This window comes from Drosophila suzukii, chromosome 3 (genome assembly GCF_043229965.1).
Source record: "Drosophila suzukii chromosome 3, CBGP_Dsuzu_IsoJpt1.0, whole genome shotgun sequence".
NCBI classification, from domain to species: domain Eukaryota; kingdom Metazoa; phylum Arthropoda; class Insecta; order Diptera; family Drosophilidae; genus Drosophila; species Drosophila suzukii.
Genome location: NC_092082.1, coordinates 16049159 through 16070954, shown reverse-complemented (window position 1 = coordinate 16070954; position 21796 = coordinate 16049159). Strand labels below are relative to the sequence as shown.

General features: G+C 43.9%; 5 protein-coding genes across 17 annotated transcripts in view; 2 read left to right on the top strand and 3 right to left on the bottom strand.

Annotated features, from left to right (window-relative positions):
• The window catches only part of Lmpt (four and a half LIM domains protein limpet), a 61010-nt gene extending 57190 nt beyond the window's left edge, over window positions 1-3820 (top strand). For 6 of the 8 annotated variants that reach the window (XM_036816014.3, XM_036816015.3, XM_036816016.3 and 3 more), the window contains 3 exons: window positions 1755-1924; window positions 2525-2711; window positions 2774-3820. In XM_036816014.3, coding sequence (XP_036671909.2) covers window positions 1755-1924; window positions 2525-2711; window positions 2774-2931 — 515 coding nt within the window. In that variant the 3' untranslated portion in view covers window positions 2932-3820. Of the gene's footprint in view, window positions 1-246; window positions 485-1754; window positions 1925-2524; window positions 2712-2773 lie in introns of all 8 variants that reach the window. The other 2 variants (XM_036816019.3, XM_036816020.3) reach the window with 2 other exon arrangements.
• A 688-nt stretch (window positions 3821-4508) lies between these two features.
• LOC108014037 (uncharacterized) lies at window positions 4509-5488 on the top strand. Its single transcript, XM_017080054.4, has one exon. The coding sequence runs from the start codon at window positions 4871-4873 to the stop codon at window positions 5417-5419; it is 549 nt and encodes a 182-aa protein (XP_016935543.4). The 5' UTR covers window positions 4509-4870; the 3' UTR covers window positions 5420-5488.
• Window positions 5489-5964: 476 nt separating this feature from the next.
• LOC108006848 (zinc finger protein 853) lies at window positions 5965-9509 on the bottom strand. The gene is made up of 3 exons (XM_070996809.1): window positions 9295-9509; window positions 6588-7542; window positions 5965-6534 (listed from the first exon to the last, which is right to left on the bottom strand). Exons 2-3 carry the CDS (start codon window positions 7539-7541, stop codon window positions 6319-6321), a joined length of 1170 nt encoding a protein of 389 aa, XP_070852910.1. The 5' UTR covers window position 7542; window positions 9295-9509; the 3' UTR covers window positions 5965-6318.
• Window positions 9510-10791: 1282 nt separating this feature from the next.
• On the bottom strand, window positions 10792-18157 carry LOC108006878 (uncharacterized). 6 transcript variants are annotated; one of them, XM_036816145.3, is made up of 5 exons: window positions 18091-18157; window positions 17816-17905; window positions 15954-16021; window positions 11424-12112; window positions 10792-11354 (listed from the first exon to the last, which is right to left on the bottom strand). In XM_036816145.3, the coding sequence occupies exons 2-5, from the start codon at window positions 17828-17830 to the stop codon at window positions 10912-10914; spliced, it is 1215 nt and encodes a 404-aa protein (XP_036672040.3). In that variant the 5' UTR covers window positions 17831-17905; window positions 18091-18157; the 3' UTR covers window positions 10792-10911. The 6 variants fall into 6 exon arrangements, with proteins under 6 accessions (XP_036672040.3, XP_036672041.3, XP_016925946.3 ...); XM_036816146.3 differs by having other exon boundaries at window positions 11424-12109; XM_017070457.4 differs by lacking the exons at window positions 10792-11354; window positions 11424-12112 and adding an exon at window positions 12122-13609.
• Window positions 18158-21074: 2917 nt separating this feature from the next.
• Window positions 21075-21691, bottom strand: LOC108006849 (uncharacterized). The gene has a single exon (XM_017070398.4). The coding sequence runs from the start codon at window positions 21686-21688 to the stop codon at window positions 21125-21127; it is 564 nt and encodes a 187-aa protein (XP_016925887.3). The 5' UTR covers window positions 21689-21691; the 3' UTR covers window positions 21075-21124.
• Window positions 21692-21796: the final 105 nt, after the last annotated feature.

The window sequence follows — 21796 nt, the reverse complement described above, 5'->3', positions numbered from 1 at the left end:
CCTAAGTCCAGAGATTGTTTTTCAAGATAGTGTTTGGCTGTTCGTGTGGAATATCTTAAATGAGTTTTATAGCTGGTCTTCGATCTCGAACTGACCCACTTAAAGCGAACGCCTTAATAAAATTGCATTTTTCGTGACTTATTAGAAAAGTATTCAAGTGATAGGAGAGGGATAAAAAGGTGAAAACTGAAGTCATTTGGCTGGGTACACTTTCCTTTCGTGAACTAACCCAAAGATACACAAAAGTAGCCCTCGATCATCATGACCGATGTGGATGTGCTCAGTTCGAGGATGAAGTCGCGGCTTCATCTGCAGACCAAAACCATTGGAGCCGAGCGAATCAAGAAGGCCAAGGATAACAATGAGGACATTGCCGTGCTCAGCATGTTCCTGCCGAACGCCTCCGCCGTGGAGGAGAACCGGAACTTCTATTGCCAACTGGGCGATTATTGTCGCCTCGGCGATCCGCGTGCCAGCAAAGCAGGTAACACCCCGCAGTATCCAAGCGGTTCATAAATCGATCTTATGTTAATTAACGGCGGATGAGACATCATAATTTATCAATATTACTGACCGAAAACTATTCGAGTTGGCCAGAAGAAAGGAACCGCCCACTGGCTTGTTTCGAGAGCCATAGCGTCATCGCCTTCGATGGATGATGATGAGTAATGAACACCATTTAAGGGGGGGTCTCTCAAACAAGCCAGACAACTAATTAAATCCATGATAAATCTAGGGTCCATCAGCTTGGATTTTTAATAAAAAAGACAACCTATAACATTTGAATAATAATACTGGAAATCATACAGCAAATGCTTTGATTTACACGGCACTTAAATGTTCAACATTTTTGGAAATATGTTTATTACCATAAATGTCAACCTTATAAATAAGTTTAAAGTCTTTAAATAACAAAGTAAAACATAAAAATGATGTATATAAAGACACTTAATGAACTAGACCACTAAACAGTAATTGAATAATAGTTAATTCACAAATCACTTTAAATGTAAATCCTTCTAATTAAAGTCTGGTGAAATTTAATGACACATTTTATGGAAATTTCCTGAGGCAATTTAGCACAACTCCCAGAACAAGTTTTCCCGAGACTGGCCTAACTTTCCTTGGCAACCGCGAATTAAAGAATAATTTTTAGACGACAGAGTCAACTTTTTCACTCAATTACCCGTTCTAACAAACCTTTTTTTCCGCAGCGGGAAAAACGTGCCTCAACTCTTTTGTGTCTGCTTATTTTTGGCCACAAACATTTCAAGCACGCAATAAATAAAAGCAAGCGAAATCATTAAGAAGAGAGCAAAGTCCTCAAAGGTTTATATGGACTACTAATACGGCAAGGGCCCTATATCATGAGGAGAATCGCTTTTGTCTCGGGACTAGCCAAAAATTTGCGTAATTTCTGCATTAATTATTATGAAAAAGTTGAGACCCAAAGAAAATTCGGGTGGGGGCGTGACAGGCACCCCCGCTATAGAGAAAAGTTGCATGTCTAGCTGACATAACGAAGGAAAGCTTTTGTTTCCATATTGAAAACGGATTGTCTTCCATCCACTGATTGACTCTGCCCTCAATCTGTCGCTGTCTGAAATTGAGTTTTTACCCAGATTGAAATGATAGGATCCCCGGAGCTGGGTTAGTGGGTTGACAAAGTTCAAGGTTCAAGGCCTCTCGGCAAAGGCGGAAATTGATTTCGACCTGTATTAACTGTTCCACTTCCGTTCTTTTCCCACTTCCAGGTACCAAGAAGATGGAGTACAAAACCCGGCAATGGCACGAGAACTGCTTCTGCTGCTGCGTCTGCAAGACGGCCATCGGGACCAAGTCCTTCATCCCGCGGGAGCAGGAGATCTACTGCGCCGGCTGCTACGAGGAGAAGTTCGCCACGCGCTGCATTAAGTGCAATAAGGTGGGAAGAATACAAATATAAGCCTTACGTTTTAGGATTTTAAATGGTTTAATACCACATAGAAGAGGTCGTTTGAAATGTTCCTAAGCCCTTATGATACATAATTTACTGAAATTTATAATGATACTTAAATATTGAATTTATATTAAAAAGTCATGCAGGTAAACAATATTTAAATATAAAACTCATAAAATGTATTCAAGCTACATATATACCCCTTTTTCTGTGGGTTCCCATTACCTTTTAAAATAAATACAGATGGTCAGTCTAAAATCAAGCAAGTGTCATAAGGCCCTTATAAGCGTAACTTATAAATCAACTCTGCTTCAGCATTTGTTTTTATTTATATATTAGACAACTGTTTGGACAACTAATTTGGATGCCTGTTTTATATAAAATAATTAAAGCTCTTAGTCGCATAACTTAAAATTAAAGTGAGAAACTTATAAAAAACTTCAGAAAGATTAGCAAAAAGACTTGAAAATAAGAAGTTATGCACATACTTAAACTAAATATTCTAGAATTTAACATTTACTTTATACAAATTTTTAATAATATCTTTTTTTACTAATGATATAATACATTTTTCTTATACCTTAGGTCATCACCTCGGGAGGTGTTACCTACAAGAACGAGCCGTGGCATCGTGAGTGCTTCACGTGCACCCACTGCAACATCACGCTAGCTGGCCAGAGGTTCACCAGCCGCGATGAGAAGCCCTACTGTGCCGAGTGCTTTGGCGAGCTGTTTGCCAAACGTTGCACGGCCTGTGTGAAGCCCATAACAGGTGAGTGTGATAGCTGAGTGGTACACCAACCCAATCTGATTTCATTGAATTTTAACCATCAGGAATTGGCGGCACACGCTTCATCTCGTTTGAGGATCGCCACTGGCACCACGACTGCTTCGTGTGTGCCAGCTGCAAGGCCAGTCTGGTGGGTCGTGGCTTTATCACCGACGGACCCGACATTCTGTGCCCCGATTGTGCCAAGCAGAAGCTGATGTAAGCCATCTGTCTGCGACGAGTCAGGAGGTGTGGGTGGGACGAGGGAGCTGTGGAGCAGCCAGCTTAAATTAGCCATAAACAAATTCAACGAAATTATGGATCAAATCAGAGGGATACAAGTGAAAAAAAACGAGAAGGAGGATTGGGAGGAGTATATACACATGTATTAAAACGATATACAAGAGAAGATAATGCCTTACACTTACATTAGATATGAGAGAAATCAGCTGAGCCAGGAGACGTTGAGTCCTACTAAATCAAAAGCAAATCAAATTTTGTAAAACTTCAAGTCGATAGAGTTAGCTAAAATCTATATGATAACTTTGCTTTATCTTCGCACGAGTAGAGCAGCACATCGGATTGTATAGAAACTTATTATTTGTAATTGCATTTCAGATCGAAATCAAAAAACCACTAAACAAACCACAAAAAAAATGGAAAAACCCAAAAAAATCTATATGAATTACTGAACCAATTGTAACTATTGTTGCCACATTGAAAAATGTATGTTTATTTATTTATTTTAAGTTTTAACCAAGCGACGACCGAGCCGAATGCGATGAAAGTTTCCTAACCGCGGGTTTCAGTTCTAAACAGTTCTATTGTATTAAAAACCACACTCGATTTATGTTTGATATGTATTGTATGTTTATTAAACAGCAACAAAAACAACACACACGCACACAGACACAAGTCCTAGCAATTTAATTGTTTAGTTTATATTATTTTCGTTTCGATATTTTGTCATTCTACGTATGTTAGAGACTCCGCTTACTTCAAGCACTAAATACACACACACACAAATAATAATGATAATTGCGACACAACATTATATCAATGTCCTTAACTATTTAATGAAATTCAATCTAAATAAATTAATAAATTATCAATGACTTTGGGTTTGTTTTGGTAATAGGTTTTGGAAAAAGTCTAAAGCTAAGAAGATGGGTAGAAAAAAAGTGGAGTCTGAGAACTATTTGAGCAAATATTTCAATTGCCTTTTAACCTGAGAATAAATATATAAATAAAAAATTCCAAAAAAGCAAAATTGTGACTTTTTAAATGTTGCCAACGGTTTTTGTATGACCATTCCGTTTATTGTTGGTGTTGCCAGACTGGTTGAAAAAGATGATCCGAATTTTTGGAGCTTAAACTAACATTACCTTAACATTTTCTTTGGTCTTCAGTAACAGGTGAAGTGCCCTTCACATCGACCCCGACTTATACCCTACTTTTAATTTTACACAATTAAAATATCGCTTAACTATTGTAAATAAATAGTTTCTGATAAATTTTGTGTTAATTTTAGATCACATTTTTTATGACTTTTATTAATCCTGAATATTACCTTTGTACGAAAACCCTTTGGAAGAAGACTTGCTGAATAAACAATGCTGACACACATTATTTATGTTTACTTATCCTTACATCTAAAATGCTTAAGTATTTCTTGGACCCCTATAAAATGACATTTTTTCTCTTCGCAAACATGTTGTATATAAGCAGTGAGTGTGAACCCTTCTCATCTCTTTTCAGGGAATATAACACTTTCACTGCACGATAACCCAGTCGATATTGGCAATACACATCGTTTTCGGGGCCAGTCGAAGAATAATATAACAGAAAATTGACAAATAAATGCAAATAAGTAACTCAAACAGCTGAAACAGCTCAAAACCAAAGCGCAGCGAGTGCTCAGGGCACGTCTCAAAGTTGGGTTTGGGCTTATTGGCCATGTGCCAAGACAAGCGCCTAACCAAACCGAACAAAGGTAAATACAAACAGTGCTCAATTACACTCAAAATGCGTACAAAAATATGGTAAAATGTGGAGAAAAAGCGCAGCAATTGGAATAAGTTCGTTGGCCAAGGCGAAGCCGAAATTAGTGCAACCTCAGGCCAGGGCCAGAGCGGATCTCCTGGGAACGTCCACCATTCGAGATGCAGACGATCTATATGACGCTGGGACTGGGGCTGATCTCCACTGCCCTTCAGGCGGCCATTATCCCACTGACCCTGATCAAAGACGGCGTTGAATCGAATCAGGCCCTGCCCATGGATACGGAGAAATTTGGTTATCTGGAGTTCAAGCCCAATGGTTCCCTCATTCTCAGAAGGGCTCCCAACCAGAGTGGCAGCAACCTGCAAAATCTTCTAATGCTACGAGGAATTCTTCAGGCCCTCAAGCTCAATCCCTCAAAGATTGCCGAAACTAATGGCGAAACCCGATTCGAGTTTAAGATCTATGGAGACGGTGTGGAGCACAAGTTTCCGCCCATATTGGAGAATATCATTCAACGCATTCAAACTTACTTTTCGGTCTACCGCTATACGGATACCAGTAAACCCCTGCAGCGTATAGAACCCACTACCAGCGAACCGTCGGAGGATTCTACGGATGTAACTACCCTAAGAACAGAGGACAAAGAAGAACTGATAGTCGTGGGAGAACAGGATGCCTATATTACTGTGGGAGATGATACGGATTAGTCATCGCTCTATTTATTACATATTTATTCCCCTAGCTAAGTAAGTCAATAAAAGTGCCGTACTCAAAAAGGTTTTTGAATATATTTAACCCTCGTTTGTGAATATCGGGGCACGTTTTGGAGTTACTTTGTATGCAGTGCTGTGAATCGGGCGATTTATGATTTTATTTACCCGACCGTGTAATAGTTGCAATATTTTTATGTTGCCGTGGAATTTGCCGGACTGCGCAAGTAGCTCCCCAAATTTTGAGGGTCATTATCATTACGTAATCGGGAGTAAAGGTGCCTCAATAAAATGTTTTTGTAAATGTGAAAACATGTCAAGGGATTTCACATGAAACTTAAAGTCGGTAACAGACATTTTCTATAACTTTAAGGCTGGAAAAAATTATGATTGAAATATTATCAAATTGAAATATTATATGTTTAATCAAAGGTAACTCTAATAGTTACAGATCTCTTTCTTAATGATCTTTTCCACATTCATAAAGAAGCTTAATTTTCCCATATTTATGTCCCCAGCCATCTAGAACTTCCACTCCCTCCTTTCTACATTTTACATTCACTTTTTTATTGTTCTGTTTTACGTTTTCAATGTTATGGTTAATGAATATGTAATGATGATGATGAATACGAACGTTTCGTGATGATAATTATGAATGAATGTCTCTTTCTCGTTTCGCTTCTGTTAATTAATGTCTGGAAAATGGAAAATGTGTGCGGATGCGTGTGTTCTGTGTTAGTAATTAAATGTACGATTGGTGGGTGATGTTGGATGTGGGTATACCCCGTGGCCCGGTCATCTTCTGTGCCGGGCCAGCGATGAGAATCAGTCGAAGAACCAAAGCTGCCCAAGGGATGAGTGAGATTCAGAGATGAGTTCTGGTTCCGGCCGGGGCTCTAAGCCTGCGGCACAATGGCATCGGCGATGATCTCGGCGTTCTGCGCCGGAATGATCTGCTGGATCTCCTGCTGCTTCGGCTGCTGCTGCAGCTCGATGGCCTGGATGGCCTCAGCGGGCAGGGTCTTGGTCAGTGGCTCAGGCTGGATGGTCTTGATCAGCGGCTCGGCCTGAATGGTCTTGATCAGCTCCTCCTGCTGTTGGATCTTGGCTGCTGTGGGAAGATATCATAGTTAGAATGGTATTTAAAACTGGAAAACCCTTATTACTCACAATCCTCCTTTAGCTGCTCCTTGGCAATCTCGGCACCCTTCAGTTCCTGCTTGATGGCATTGCTCTCCAGGAGCCGTCCTGCAAATTCAGCCTTCTGCTCACTGGCATCGGGAATGATGGGCTTCTGCTCCGAAGACACCTTCTCCAGGGGCTGTTCCTTGAGCAGTGGCTGTGGCTGCTCCTTCAGCAGGGACTGCTCTTTCAGCAGGGGCTGTTCCTTCAACAAGGCCTGTGGTTCCGGCTCAGCCTTCAAGGTTTGCTTCAGAGCAGGCTCGGCGGCTGTCAACTCCGCTTCCGGTTCCTGCTGGATGCTGCGTGCCCGGATGGCGGAAATCGGCCAGGTGTAGAGTGGTCCATGGACCACATCCACCACCGGAGTGTGATAGACCTGGGGAATGCTGTAGAAGTGCCTGGCTTCGGTGGCAATCAAAGGCTGCGTATTGGCGGGCGTTTCGATCAGCTCAATCTTATCGCCCTTCAGACTCTGCAGTAGTTGCTGCTCCTCCTTCTTGGAACCGCTGGGCGGGAACAGGGAGGGGAAGAAGCCCGCTCCGGCGGAGGCTGCGGATGCCGCCGCCTCGCTCAACTGACCGCTCACGATCTCGACACCCTGCTGGGAAACCTGCTGAATCTGGTTGGCAATCTCGCCGGTGTTCTCCCACTGCTTGGTCTCCGGCGCACCGCCAGCGCGGCCAGATCCCACGGCATCCACCACTGGCACCACCTGGGCAGTAGATCCGGCCGGGACATAAACGATGGTCTCCTCATGGTGGTGGGGCGAGGACACGCGGGCCAGGGGCGACAGTCCGTGGACGTAGCGAAGGGCTGGCTCCAGATGAACCTGCGCCTGCGGGGTCACGATCACGATGTGCTGGGCCGTGGGCTCCAGGGGCCTGGCCTGACCGCCCATCGCCGTCAGAGCCAGGCAAAATGCCGCGAGAAGGAACATTCTGCAAGAGGGGGAGGGGATGAAAATCAATTGAAGGGCTCTCAGGATTTTTAAAAAGAAGATAATAAGAGCTTAAGGCCTACAGCTGCTATAATCTATAATAAACCCTCTAGTTTTAACTATTAAATAGCATTAATTAAAAATATATAAAATATACAAATATTAAAGTAGTAGTAGTAGTACTAATGTTTAATCTTTAAATAATCTATAACAGGTTAGAACGGAATTTCAATTTCAAGGCGTTTGTGTATCACCCTGAAATTTAACCTGGTATAACCTCTGACTCTTTTATTTTGGAATTCTGAAAATTATTATCTTAAAATAGCTTCCCTTAAAAAGAATTTTCCTTTTTACAAAACTTCAAGAGGGTTTTAATTGTATAGTTGCAATTGCACGACGTTCGGTTCAAGATGGCTGAAGCTTAACCCTATAATATGTACCTATCCTCTTTTTGTCCCGATGGCTGCAAACGGGTCTAGCCGATGGTTTATTTTTAGCCACACCAAAGTCCATTCTAAATTTAACGTTATTCTGCGCGACTGTGTGTGTCCGTGTATAATTGCATGTTGCTGGTCGGACAGGATGCTCCTCGAACGTACATGGATCGAGGGACTATCAACCGGTTTGCAATTGATTGGCCAGGCCAATGGAACTTCTTCGCCGAGCACTTCTAGTGTAGATACTAGCTAATGACAGGGAGCAGCTTTATGGCTTAAATCGGTACTTGATAGTCAAGTTTGCCGTCCCCCACCCCTCGAAGAATGTTCTTTGTGTGGTCCAAGTACTTGGCAAGTTCGTTGCGTAAGTCTTTTGTTTGTGGGAAAGGAACATTTTCATTGGAGCTGGGAAAAGTTCGATTGGGTGCACAAACAATAATCATAATCTTAGTTCCTGCGAATTAAGATTACTTACTAAATATTTATGTTTAGAAATTGTATCCTAGCGTCCTTAAAAGTATGTAAAAAAAAAATTAAATAAAAGTTTTTTATAAAAACCCCGATCCTAGTTCTTTCTTTTTATTATAGGAAATTATTTTTAAATTTTGTTTTATTTTGTTACTAATAAGCAATTATATAACTAAGCCCTAAATAAATTATTTTTTACGTAGCCTACCTTTTTGATAAACAACTATGATAAGTTAAAAATAATGCTTTTGACAAGGTTTTAATTTTGGAAGCCTAAGTAAAATATTTTAATAAAATATTAACGTTCCTAAACACAAAAAAATGTTATGAGTTACATTTAACAATAGTTAAATTAGTTAGTAACGTAAATATTAAAAAAAAACTAGCTAATATTAAAAACTGCATCTCCTAGTATGTTGTTGCTTTGGTATATAACATTAATTAATTCTAAAACTTCCGTAAAATAAAGAAGTAACTATTCCATTGTCAGGAAGCCAATTCAATGGGTTGAACTTATTTATCTTTTATATTTTTTTCGATATGTTTAAATTCAATTCCTTGGTATGTTTCTTAACTCTTGCCCTTCTACTTTGAAAGTTTTAAGCTTCGTTTCAGCTTTTAATCTCGGATGATTTTACTTTCTTGCGACGGTTTTATAGCTTACCTAACCCTCTAGCTCAGAAGGTTAATGTCGTGGCTCACTTGCGACCCCATAAAAGGAATTTAAGAGCTTAGCGAAACCAGCTCGAAGTAAGCTAACTATCAAAATTAAGCCTAGGCGTAACTTTCTCGACCCCGAGACGAGAGTAAATGTAAATTGAATAGCCCCAATTGGGGGACAGACTTACCTTTTAGTGGTTTGATGGCCTTTCACTGCTTTCCCAAGTCAAGGCAGGTAGTTTGGCAGAGTTCTATTAGGGCCACACGATCCGCAATCCGCTCGAGAAGAATCTAAATTATCACTAGTCTGTCTGAACACAATGGCAGTGCTGCAGGGCTCTTGAGAGTTGAGTGTTAACACGGCGACCACTTCAAGGAAACTGGTGGCCAACGCTGCCCGGCCATGGCCTTTTATAATGTGCGGCCACAGACCCCCTCGCCCTGACCTATGCCAAGAACAAAGAGCTGAAGAACTGATAGAACTGGAAATGCCCAGCTTCCCGCAGGAAAAGCGAAGGGGAAACGGGTCCGATGGCCAAAAGGAGCCTGAAAAGCAGCCTGAAAAGCCAACAAAGCTGGCCAGCTTTTCTGGTTTCAGGTTCGCTTGCAGATGGCAGATGGTCAACGTAGATGCGGTCTTGGTCTCGGCCAAGTTCCTAGTCTCTCGGGTCTGTAATAGAAGTCAAGCATGGCATGGGCGATCGCATTGAAGCCGCATTGACGGGTAAAGGTACTCGCATCTGTGAGATGGTAGATGGAGCCAACTGGTTCAGGTGCAAATTGAATGCGTTCTTTCCCGCAGACCGCTGCCCATTCCCCCCTTAGATAATTTATTTTCATGTTGCCTGCCCTGGCGGAAAAGATTAATCAAGATTTGCACATGCTTGCATTCATCCCGCCTCAGATTTTCGCCGTGCGCAATAGCATAAATAAATTTAGATTCGTTATAAACTGTAATCACTTCCCGCAGCAATTAGATGCGTCGCCCTGTCTCTCTGTCACAGTCTTCATATGATCTTGGTCGGCTATTTGTGGTCTTTCGCATGGAAACATCCAGTTCATTGGCCCCTTGGGTTGGTCAGTAACGTAGACGTGTTCCACCAAGAACTGAATAATTAGGAAGCCCTAACGATCCATAGGTGTAAATTTTAAAGACAAAAGAAAGACTATAGCTAATATATAATAGTACAAATAAAATAAAATAGTAAAACTACTAGTAAATAGAAAGACGACGTCGGTCCCAAACAGTCATAGACCTTTTGGGAATAATTCCAGAATTTTATGTCATTATGTTTTATCAGTGTAACACTTTAAAACAATTTACTGACTTTAAAACAAGTTATACATTTTCATTTTAGAGAAATGCAAGCTCAATACTTTACTACTTTTTAAGTGACCAATTATAGTACTTTCTCATAAAACAAAAATCTATAAATGGGAATTTTGTGGTTTTCAGATCAAAATTGTTGCTTAAACTTACTAGATTATACTTTTACAACTAAGAAATAGTAAAACCACTTTTAAAATAGTAAAACAACTATCAAATTGTGAAACTACTACATAAATAGTAAGATTACTATAAAAAACGGTAAAGGTTCTATGGAATAGTACAACTACTATGATGAGTGTGTATTTTGTTGTTATGAGAGTAAACAAATTGTTGTTTGCAGGAAAAAAGGAAACCATTTCAATTAAATAGGCAAATTTTATTGGCAATTCGGGAGCTGGCACACAATATGTTGTACAACGTATACTATAAATCTCATTACGATCTCATTAAATCCAATTTAAATCCAAGTCTAGCATTACTCCGAGTGGAGACGTCGTTTGGGGGCCATGCGGATGAAGGGCGTAGGGTGAGCCGTGGCCATCTTAGTCTGCGCCTGTCTGGCAGCATAATCCTCGGCGATGGCGGTGCGCCACCTTTCCACCAGGGAATCGCCTCCGGGGGTGCGAACAGGGATCAGATGCTGTGGAGTTTCCCGGGTCAGAGGGAAGCGGGCCAGGTTTAGGGGCACATCGTTGTAGTCATAATCTTCGCTGGCCTTCTCCGCTGCAAAATTGGGACTCTTGATCACCAGTTGATTCCGAGTGGGCAGGGAAATGCTGAAGGCAGCTGCCTCCTCGGGGGAAACTCCAGCAATGGCGGTGGCCTTGGGCGAGGCTACGGCCAAACCATTCCGGCCGGAAAGGGCCACGGCATTGGGTTTAGAGGAGGCCACTCCACCTTCGCCGGCAATGGAGAGACCTGAAAGGGGATAACCAGTTATGTTATTAAACCCTTTTCTTGAAAATAGTTATTTTTTCAAAGACCTACCCACTGGCTTGGCCTCAGCCACGGCGGCATCCTTCTTGGGAGCCATCACGGAGACACTATCGTTGACATCCTCGTAGGGATCCTCGTTGTTGGGCGGCAGGAACTGCTCGTCGGGAGAGAACTGCTGCTCGGTGACCTCATCCAGCTTCTGTTCGTCGATCTTCTGGTCAGCCGGATTGTTGGTGGCCTCGAGGCCCAAGTTCGAGGGCTGCTGCTGGGGATTGCCAAACGTGTCCGGCTGCAGCAGAACACTGAAGTCCTTGATCTGACCGGTCTGCTGGAGCATGGCCAAACTCTGGGCAGCCTGGCCCAGTTCCAGCAGGCTGCTGGCATACACCTTGTTGTCCTCCTCGCTGAAGGAACCCTTGCGCTTGGCCAGCTCCTGAATGGCCACCAGTCGAGCGGCGGCCAACTGGATGCGGTTGAAGTCACTGGCGCTGGCCGAGATCGAGCTACTGGAGCTACTGGCTCCATTGCCATCGGCAATGGCGGAGATGCTGGCCGCCGAAATGGTGATGGTGTCATCGGAATCCCTGGGCACAGCCCTCAACTGCGGCTGCTGGCGCTGCAGGATGTAGCTGCCCAAAGTGCCGTCCCTTTGCGGACGCAACTGGAGGAGCTGACCCCTTAATCCTCCATAGTAGGGATGCTCCTCGAAGACCAGCGGAGCCGCCCGCGATCTGTGTCTGCTTTTTGGGGTTAAATATTAGGTTATAGAGAGTGTGTGTGTTGGGTGTGATTGGATCGGATGTGTTGTGAGTTGCCTGGAGAAAGCGGGGAGTTGGAAAAGCATCTGGATATCTACATGGGATTAGCGGACTACTCGATGACCCAAGGCGAAAGCTGTACAGTTTACGTTTTACTTTATTTACATTCTAGGAAATGACACATTTCTTTGAGGGCCTCTGCTCTTAACATAGGAACATGGGAGAGCTGGGAAAAGGAACTACCATTCAGCTTCAGTTGGTTAAATTATATCATAAGGCCCATTTTCAGCAACCGATTTCTTAGTTGAACTTTCTTTAAATTTCTTAGTCCGATTTCTCAATGTCATGTTAAGGTTTAAGTTTGTTATCCGTCAGAAAAAAATAAGATGAAGCTAATATGTTCAGAAACATAATTTCGATTTCTCAATGTACTGTTAACTTACAGACGACATATCTTAAACTGACAAATTTAACTAGAACATTTCACCTGGTTAAGAGTTTTCATGATATTAAGAAATCGGCACCTAGAGATTTCGTAGCTAATCAAATTTACAAATCCCAACTGTAAATCGGTTGATGTCAATGAGTATATAACTATATTAGTTGTCCTCCTTGCAGTCTCTTTACGTGAACAGATCCAGTTCCAGATCCGCAGTGGCATGTGCCTTGCCGCCCACACCCGCAATGGCCACCGATTCCGGATTGAAGTAGACATTGGTGGGCACACCCCTCTTCAGATACGCCTTGGAAATGGGCGTGGATATGGCAGTGCCACCATTTCCCACCACCGCCTTGGAATGGGGTTCCAGGATGAGGGCCGCCTGCTTGCGTCCCTGGATCGCCTGAGCCTCCTCCGGCCTGTAGGGCAGGAAGTAGTTGCCGAAAGGGATCTGGGGGAAGTTGCTGTTGCTAGTGCTGGTCTTTCCGGTGGCCTCCACTTTGGGGGCAACCTGTTTTCTCAGCTTCTGTGGGGCAATCTTCTTCTGCAGTTGCTGCTTGGAGGAGCGTGGTGACCCCGAGGTGGAGATCACTAGCTTGCCGGGCACCGAAACGATCTCTTCGATCACATAGTCGGGGTTTATTTTGCTAACCGCCGAGCGAAGACCCAGATCGCTCTTCAGATCACCAGTTTGGGTTAGGGTTCGTGTCTTCTCTGTGGGTAGAGCCTGGAGCTTTTCTGGCTTCTCGATCTCGATTTCGCTGGAGCTGTCATCGGCTAAGTTTTCGGGTCTGCCCGTGGTGGTTGTGATCTCAGCTGTGGTGGGTTGATCAGTGGTGGGTTTGGGTTGCAAGACATATGCCAACGGAAGTTGATAGGCGGCATAGTAGGGTGCCCTTAGGAGTACCGGCTGATAGGCTCCATAGGGTGCGAGTTCCTGGGCAGGAACAGTTCCCGCAATCAGTTTTCCGGACTTCTCGATGGGTGCGACGGGTGCCCCTGGTGGCCAGGCCTCGATGTTGGTGGTGCGCCAGTAGGCACTTGGGTTAGGATAGTTTAGGAATGGATAGCATAGGGGAAAATGGTGGAGAGAGCCGCCGGTTAGTCTGATAATATTTACAGCAACATTTCTAGGGGTTAGAACTGTGTCGGGTTAATATCATGCGGGATAAGTGAGGGTTAATGGGAGGAGTTTAATCTATAACTACTATATACAGTCTATGTCTATACGATGAAAGCAAAAGCCCAGACATTTACAAAATATGAATATTTATTAAAACACTAGACAATACCAACTATAGATCCTAACTAAAAATGCCAACTAATGGCTATTAGGATTAAGCCTCAGACTCAAACTGTCCCGCCCCCTGTTCCGCCTCCTCCATCGTGGTTGTGCCCGTGGGTGGGGCATAGTAGACCGTGGGTCCCGTGGCCACAATCTTGCCCTCCCTCGGAAAACTCCTCGTCTCCAGATCGGTACGTGCCAGGGCATCTTTGAGGTCCACATTCGCCGGTATGGAGATCACCTTGGCCCCGGGACCTGCGATGGTGAGACTGCGTGGATGGGTGAGGGCATAGCCTCCGGGACCCACAATAGCCGTACCACCGCTGCCCGCTGTGGCCACGCCTCCTGGACCTGCGATCGCAATGCCGCCCCTGCGCACCTTCAGCCGCTGAATGATGATTCCTCCTTCGCGGAGAGCCTGCTTTTGGGTGCTCTGCTGGGCGGTGGCCACTTGGCCGATGGTGTTCATCAGGTGATGGGTCTTGTGGGCGAACAGGTGCTTCTCCGAGGATGCACTGTTGTCCAGTTCTGCCGCGGTGTTCTCTACGGTGTCCACATCATCGGACATCATACCATCGCCAGCTCCCTCGCTCTCATCCTCCCACTTGTAGTCCACAGATTCGATGGCCTGATTTTTCTCAGGCACATTGCCCATGATCACAGGACCCTCTCCCACAGTTGAAGCCGCCATGGGAGGTCGGAAGGGCAGCTTGAATATGTTCTGGAAGGCATTCTTGATGGCCACCGAGGTTTGGTTCTGCATCTCTGCGATATTCATGCCGGGCATGCGGAAGGGATTCAGGCGATTCCTATTGGGCAGAAGGCCACCAGATGGCGGTAAAGTTGAACTCAGAGGGGCAGGAGCAGATGTGGATTTGATGTTGAGTGATGAAGAACTCTGGGTTATTTGCTGTTCAGCTTCCTTTCCACTCAACCTCACGGGTTTTGCCGTGAAACTAACTTTTTTTCTGTTCAAAGAGCTCAGGGTAATCAACTCTGGTGCCAAACTGGGCTGAATCTTCTGAGGCTGAGACTTATGTATAGGCTTCTCTCGGGAATCCAACCGGTATTCCTTGAAGTTCACGGAAGTTGGAGAAGGAGATTTCGTAGTGGTGGTAGTGGTTCCAATGGTCGTAGAGTTCCCCCTCTTTGGAGTACCATCCTCGTTAAGGGCCAGTTCGCGGGGCAGGAAGAACAGATGATACTTGGGCGTGGTCTTGCCCTGTTTCCTTGCAGCCTTTCCCTTGCCATAGAAGCTGTCCACGTCGCCTATGATCTTGTATCCCTTGACCTTGTATTCCTGGGAGGCGTGCTCCTTGAGATACTCGTCCTTGTTGAGTTTGTACAGGTGCACGGGTATCACAAAGTGGGCGGGCAGTTGTTGGGCTTCTTGTTCCGAACTGGGTTTGGGCACTTGCACTTCGTTGGGTCGGAAGTACAGCTGGGTTTTCTGCTTCTCCTCCTTGGAGGAGCTCTCTGCCGCGTGACGCAATCTGGGCGGCAGATTGTAACTCCCTGCCACGTTCCTCGTGAGTTTCACCGCCCTAATTGAGGGTTCCAGTAGGGTCTGACCATTACTGCCCGCAAAGTGGTGCTGATGGGCATGGAAGGGCTGATGGGCGGGCTTGGGGAAGAGATACTGACTGGAGTCGAGGATGGGCGGCAGCTTGGGCTGCTCCGGCTGCTTCTTCACGTAGCCAAAGGCCTCGTTGACCTTGGCTATCTGCTCGAGGATGCGCTTGGCCTCGTCCGCCTTTTCCGAGGACGGAGGCGCCGCACTGGGCTCAAACTCCTCGGGAAATTTGACCAGCCGCTGCTTCTGAATTCTGCAAACGAAAGTGGGGTTGTTTGGTGGTCTCTCTCTCTGTCTTAGTGAAGATAGCTTCTAGTGGCTAATGCAGGGGAATGTGTTTTTGGGTGGGGGGGCAATGAGTTCTATGGGGTTAGTCACAAGTCTGGTTTAGTCACAAAGATCTAGGCGAGCGCATCAACTTCTACTTGGAATGAGCAATTAGCGTTGACACAGTCACATTTGGCAGGCATTTTTGGTTGTTAATCGGGGGTCTTAGGACTGGGTAACTAGTTACTAGGGTACTTACTCGACCGCCAGTCCACCGGATTGTTGGGCCTGGCTGAGGGCCAAAGAGGCCAGGAGCAGTGTTGAAAGCTGAAAGATAAGGGGAGTAGACAATAAGTGATTGATCTTGTATTCCGCCCAATAGATATGGTTTATATGGTATTCCGATGTCGTAATAGATGCAAGAGGTACACGAATGGAATGCGGTCAAGTCCCTCGCGAAAGTCTTTCCCTCGACTCCTCCAGAAAATTTGCATAATTTCTTGTGCTGATTCGAAAAGTGAGAGCCAGCTGGCAAAGAACACCTGATGTGCGGGTACTTCTCGGCGGATTTTCCCTATACACACGATTGTCAAGAACCTCACGATCGGCAAATATTTGACTCACTCTCGCCGGCTCTCCAAATCTTTGGCGAAGTAAAGTCAATATTGACGCAACCGTTAACCAGCACGCCCATCTATCACCACCGAAATGTCACTAAGCCGAGAGGAACTGAGACCCAAGAGCCAAAGCTAAAGCTGGATCTGATTTGGAGTCTGAGTCTGAAGTCGGGGCTCGTGTTGTGTCATTGACCTGAACCTCTAGGCGTCTGTTACGATTTCGGGCCAAAGCATAGCTCGAAAAAAAGAACTGATTCCGGCCAAGAGGCTGTCGAACCTGGTCCGTCGTCATTGATTTGCAAGATCTCCTGCATCCCTCGATCTTGGTCTTAAGATATATTTCCGTCCGCTTTCTTTTGTGGCTGTATTACCTTATTTATAAGAACGAAACTTGGTATCGGGTGTGTCTTGTCCAAAAATAAACTGGGTTAATGGCTCGAATGCAAAGTTGAAGCGCTGCGTTTTATGTTCTCAAACAAGATATAAAGGTTCTCTTCTTTCGATCAGGCCTCTCTTTTGGGTTAAATGATAATCCAGAGACAATCGGATGGAGCTAATTGAGCAGCGATTGATGGTCTTTAAGGCAGGGACGTGTGGTTTACCTGTCTATACACCCATAAATTAATCAATTTATGAACCACTATAAACACGTTCGAAGAGTCGTAGAGAAACCAATGCACCTATATCTTAAGAACACCACACAAATGTGCTCGATTGTTTAATAGTGGGTAGTGGGCCGAGAGAAAGAAGATATTTATTACCATTTGTTAGCCCACGCATGATTTTCTTACGTTTGTGGCATATTAATTTTATGTTCTTCGAGTCATAATTATTTTTTGGGCTTTTCATTGTAAATGTTCGTGAGGCTTATGGTTATAATTGAATGGTATTGTTCCTTATAAAACAGGCGCTGGCCAGTTTTGACTTTTAAGGGCGTGCTTTTCTTAATGGGATTATGAATAATGCAGGAGATAATTCGCATAATTCAAATGATTCATTCTCACTTTTTAACTTAGGGTGGGGCTAGAATATTGTCACGTTCCGATGGAGTATCAAAAAGTTTTTTACTTTTCAAAAGGGATTAAGTCTTTTGAAACTCTCTTGAATATAATAACTGGCACAAAGAGAGCCTAACCTTTCGATTTTTAAACAAAAGTCTTAATAGAGTTCTTGGCATTCAAATTGATTTGTGATTATTATAATGCCTAAAAAAGATTCTAAGCACATTAACAATATTTGCATATGGCACAGAGCATAATTAAGGCTAATTTCCGTGGCCAGAAGAAGCTAAAAATCGCGGCAAGAACCTAAAATGTCGCTTAGTGAAAGTTCATTTCAATTCAGAAGTGAAAGAAACGAAAGACTCAAGGCACGAACTTGGGCCAGTTGACGAGATAATGAGTTCAACGGCGGCACAGAGCAATAACTGATTAATTGCGGTCAGGTATAAACTAGTTTCGTTTCGAATTCCCAAAAAGTGAATAAGTTTTCTTTTTTTACTTACAGCAAGGAAGCGCATTTTTATGACAAATTCTGTGGAATAGTTTCAGATATTTTATTGGATTCTTGGCAGCCTTGACAGAATATCCTTGAACTGCAAAACGAGAAACGGTATGAGTGGCACTCTGAATGATCACGATTTAAAATCACACACACGGTTGCACTAAAAGCCAATCCTGTTAAGCGTTCAATTTACGATTGTTTCAGAACCGTGTTCTTTGCGGTTTTTATTTTTTGTATCACGCACTATAAAAAAGGGACTGGAAGTGGGCCTCCTACCAAGAACCAAGAGCCAAAAGCCAGCGAGCCAGACGACGACTGAAGATGAACTGAGTGCTGGCCGGGCCCAGCGCGTCTGTTTATAACATTTCCATTTCCATTAGCGATGCAAACGACGAGGCGAAAGAAATGGCCAAGAAAACAGGGCCCGATTCAGGTGTAAGAGAATTGGGCTTTTGGTTGGAAAAAAAAGAGAGAGCCGAAGAGAAAACAGAGTCTTAAGCACGTAGACGAGCGCCTTGGCCTGGCTTTTATCTGGGGGCGTGGATCAGTCAGATACGCTTACACAGGGGTAACCAACTTCAATTGATATTCAGGCTTCCAACTCTAGGATTTCGCAGATGGAAATCTCTGGTATCCCTCCCTTTTGCCTAGGCAAATACCTAGTTTGCCTAACATATCGCCTATTTCGCCAAAAACCATGTTGTATAGTATGTGCTGACAGGGGCTTCTTCTTCACGCTACTGTTTCACACCTATGTAGAATCGCCTAGCCAGAATCCAGAAACACTCCGCTGACTTTGATTAATTGGCCGTTTATTGGCTTGATTGAGTGTGACGGTGTCTGGCCATTACAAGTGGAGTGAGCCCCCAGAATAGAAGCGAAATGCGTGTGGGAAGTGGAGAGGTAATCAGCTCGGAACGGGCCCCGAAAAAACATGACATAAGCCAAAATGGTAAGGGTCTTAAGAATCATGCTTGTTGGGCAATTCAATTAAAATGTTTGCCTGAAACTCGTTAGAAAGTTTCGCACAAAGCGGCTGCTTAAGAATCTTGTTCTTTTTCTGATTTGATTTGATTGGACAGCAAATTCGCCGTGAAGAATTCACACACTTCTCGGGTATCAACAGATGTCAGGATTAAGGCTTAGCTTCGGGGCATTTTTGATGGGTAATCATAAATAAGAAATGTTGCAGATCAGGCGAATTGATTTCCATTTCGAGTTCGTGCCTTAAGTCATTTGTTTTCTTGGCTAACCAAAGTCTTTATCAGGCCAGAACCATTAATTTTCCAATAAACTGCGTTGTGATTCGACTGCATTGTATTCTTTTATTGGTTTTTAGGACCGCAGGCAGCCAGCCAGCTACTGATTCCCGAAGTGCAGGCAATAATAATACATATTTCTTGATTAACCAGGATCGAACTTGGGGCTCGACCTTTGTGGCACACGCACAGGCATATAAAAGTGCCACAAGATTTATGGTTTCGAATGTGCAGCGCCGGGGGGAGCATACGAAATTAGCAGCAACACGTTGTAAATGCAAAGCCCCGAATGCGCCACACGCACCACCTGATCCACAATTGGAATGCAGCAATCAAAAGGCGATAAATCGAACTCCGGCAGAAACCCAAGCAGCCGAGGAGTTGAAGACCCAAGACTCAGAGACCCAGAGACCTTGGGGCCTATTTATAAATGCAGGCGAAACGGGACTGCTAGTGGGATGTCGTTGCCTAGGCCTGGGCCAATTAAGTCTGACCTTCGGCGAGGAGGAGAGCCCCAGCCCAAGCAAACCGTTGTTTATGGGGGGGTTCGGTATAATATGGTATGGTATGGTACATGGTGTGGTATAATAAAAAGAAACAGCTAACTGGCACCTGGGAGAGCTGGGGCCCCAGTAATTTGTGGTTCCAATGCAGGCTGCTATGCTAACCCAATTATGCACCTCGGCTATTTCCCAGGTGAGCCATTGATTCCACGCTGAGAACGTGGCCAAGCGAACCAAACAAACCCTAGAAGTATAATCTATGTCAGTGGCAAGCTTTTTAGTGCTCTTCTGTACGTTCTTTTACTGCATTCGCCGAAGAAAGTTTTCGGAGTGCGTAGGAACTTGTTTCGGGGAAATTAACCGCTTAGATCTCTTGACATCAAACTTAATTGTGACAGTGAAACTTTCGGTCAAACAGGCCTCTGTAATAATTTTATTATTTTTTTTTGCAGATATGCATATTATTTTGGGCTTTTCTTTGTTTTGAAAGGCTCTGAAGTATACCCATATTTTATTTAGGCCACGATTTGGACGCCAAGGCTTTCCGTTCGATTCGAATTATTTGGCAAGTGCGCGCACGCGTCGAACATTTCAAATGCTGTATTATTTTTGGTCTCTTTCCGACAAGAAATTACCCAAACAAAAATATATAAATGCCAGAGCTGACTCAATTTGGCTTTGGGATGCACTGGCCATTTGTAAAATGACTTTGTCCGGCCATTTTTATGAGCGGATAATCAATTAGGGTTTATAAAGTGCATAAATTTAACAGGCTGACTCGAGCCAAAGCACGCGCCCAAACAATTAAAGCTCTTACAACCATTTACGATCAGAAACTGACAATGTTTGCCATTAGATACTTTATGCAAAATTGTATGTGTAGGAAAAGAAATAAAAGTATTGCATTGCACCCGCACTTTACGGTTTTAATATTGCTTATATTACCATATCGATGGACTACGAATTTTCGCATTTTATATAAAAGTTGAATCTTGGACATTCTTTAATACTCTTTTTATCCCAATAGATTTCTTGTAGATTTTTAAACTGTAACTTGACCGAATGGCGCCGAAGATAAGATAAGTAATATATTTATATTTTAAACTTTCCAATTTAAGATATTTAAAAAATGGCGCTAATACTCTAAAAAGTTTAGAACATCCGTATTCATTTTTATAAAGGCTTACAATCTTACAAGTTAAAAATGGCGTATTACTACACCCAGGAAAAAAGGCTGCAAAAATCATAAATATTTTTAAAGGCTTAACAACAATCCGTTTTCATTTTTTGTTTTTTAAAATTTCTAACTTTGAACTTTCTGGAACAAATCATGAATTTATCGAACGGCTTATTTTCTGAGTGTAGATATCTGTACCCGTTAGCTGATAGTCACTCATTCTTGGACTTTAGCTACCTGCATTTAAGATCCCCGAGCACGTAGATGTCAGACTTGACAGTTGACGCTGTCAGATCTCCAAAAAGTTGCACTAAATAACACAAAACACCCAAGTAGAACGAGCAGTAGTTGAGTTCAGCTAATTTGTTTATTTACGTGTAGCCACGATAGTTATGCAACTCTTCAAAGCCTGTCAAGGCGTTTGTTTGGATTCCGTTTCCGATTTCGATTTCCGAGTGGGGTTCGGCGGTGGTGGCCTTGGCCAAATTGCCACCCATGACCACAAATCCGATGCCGGCACCCGCCTTGTAGCTCAGCTCATGGTAGCCAGCCTCATCGTAGTAGGAGTACCTGCCCAAGACATTTCCCGACTCATCGGTGTGCTGGGCGTGGGACATCTGGTGGGTGCTGAAATCGAAGTTTTGTCGGGTCTGTTGGGGTTTCAGATGGTTGGGTATTCCTGTTTGGTAACCTCTAGTCAGCGAGGAGGTTGCCTGTGTATTATAAGAAATCCTGGGAAGAGGACGAGTCCTAGTTCTCAGAGCCTGCTGCACAAATTGCAGGGGTCCAAAGGAGTCCAGGGATAATGACCCATAACTAGGTGCTACATCACTTCTATCCGTATCGTACGAGTACCCCTGTCCATTGAACTGCATATAGACCTGGGCTCCTTGAACACTCCAAACTCCCAGCAGGCCAATCCAAAGCAACAGCATCTTGTTTTGAGTCTGAAATCCAACTAAACTCTGGGCAGGCAAAGCCAAGGGTTTATATGTAGATCCAAGGAAACCGCAATGAGCAGACCAACCTGCCGAACGAACCCT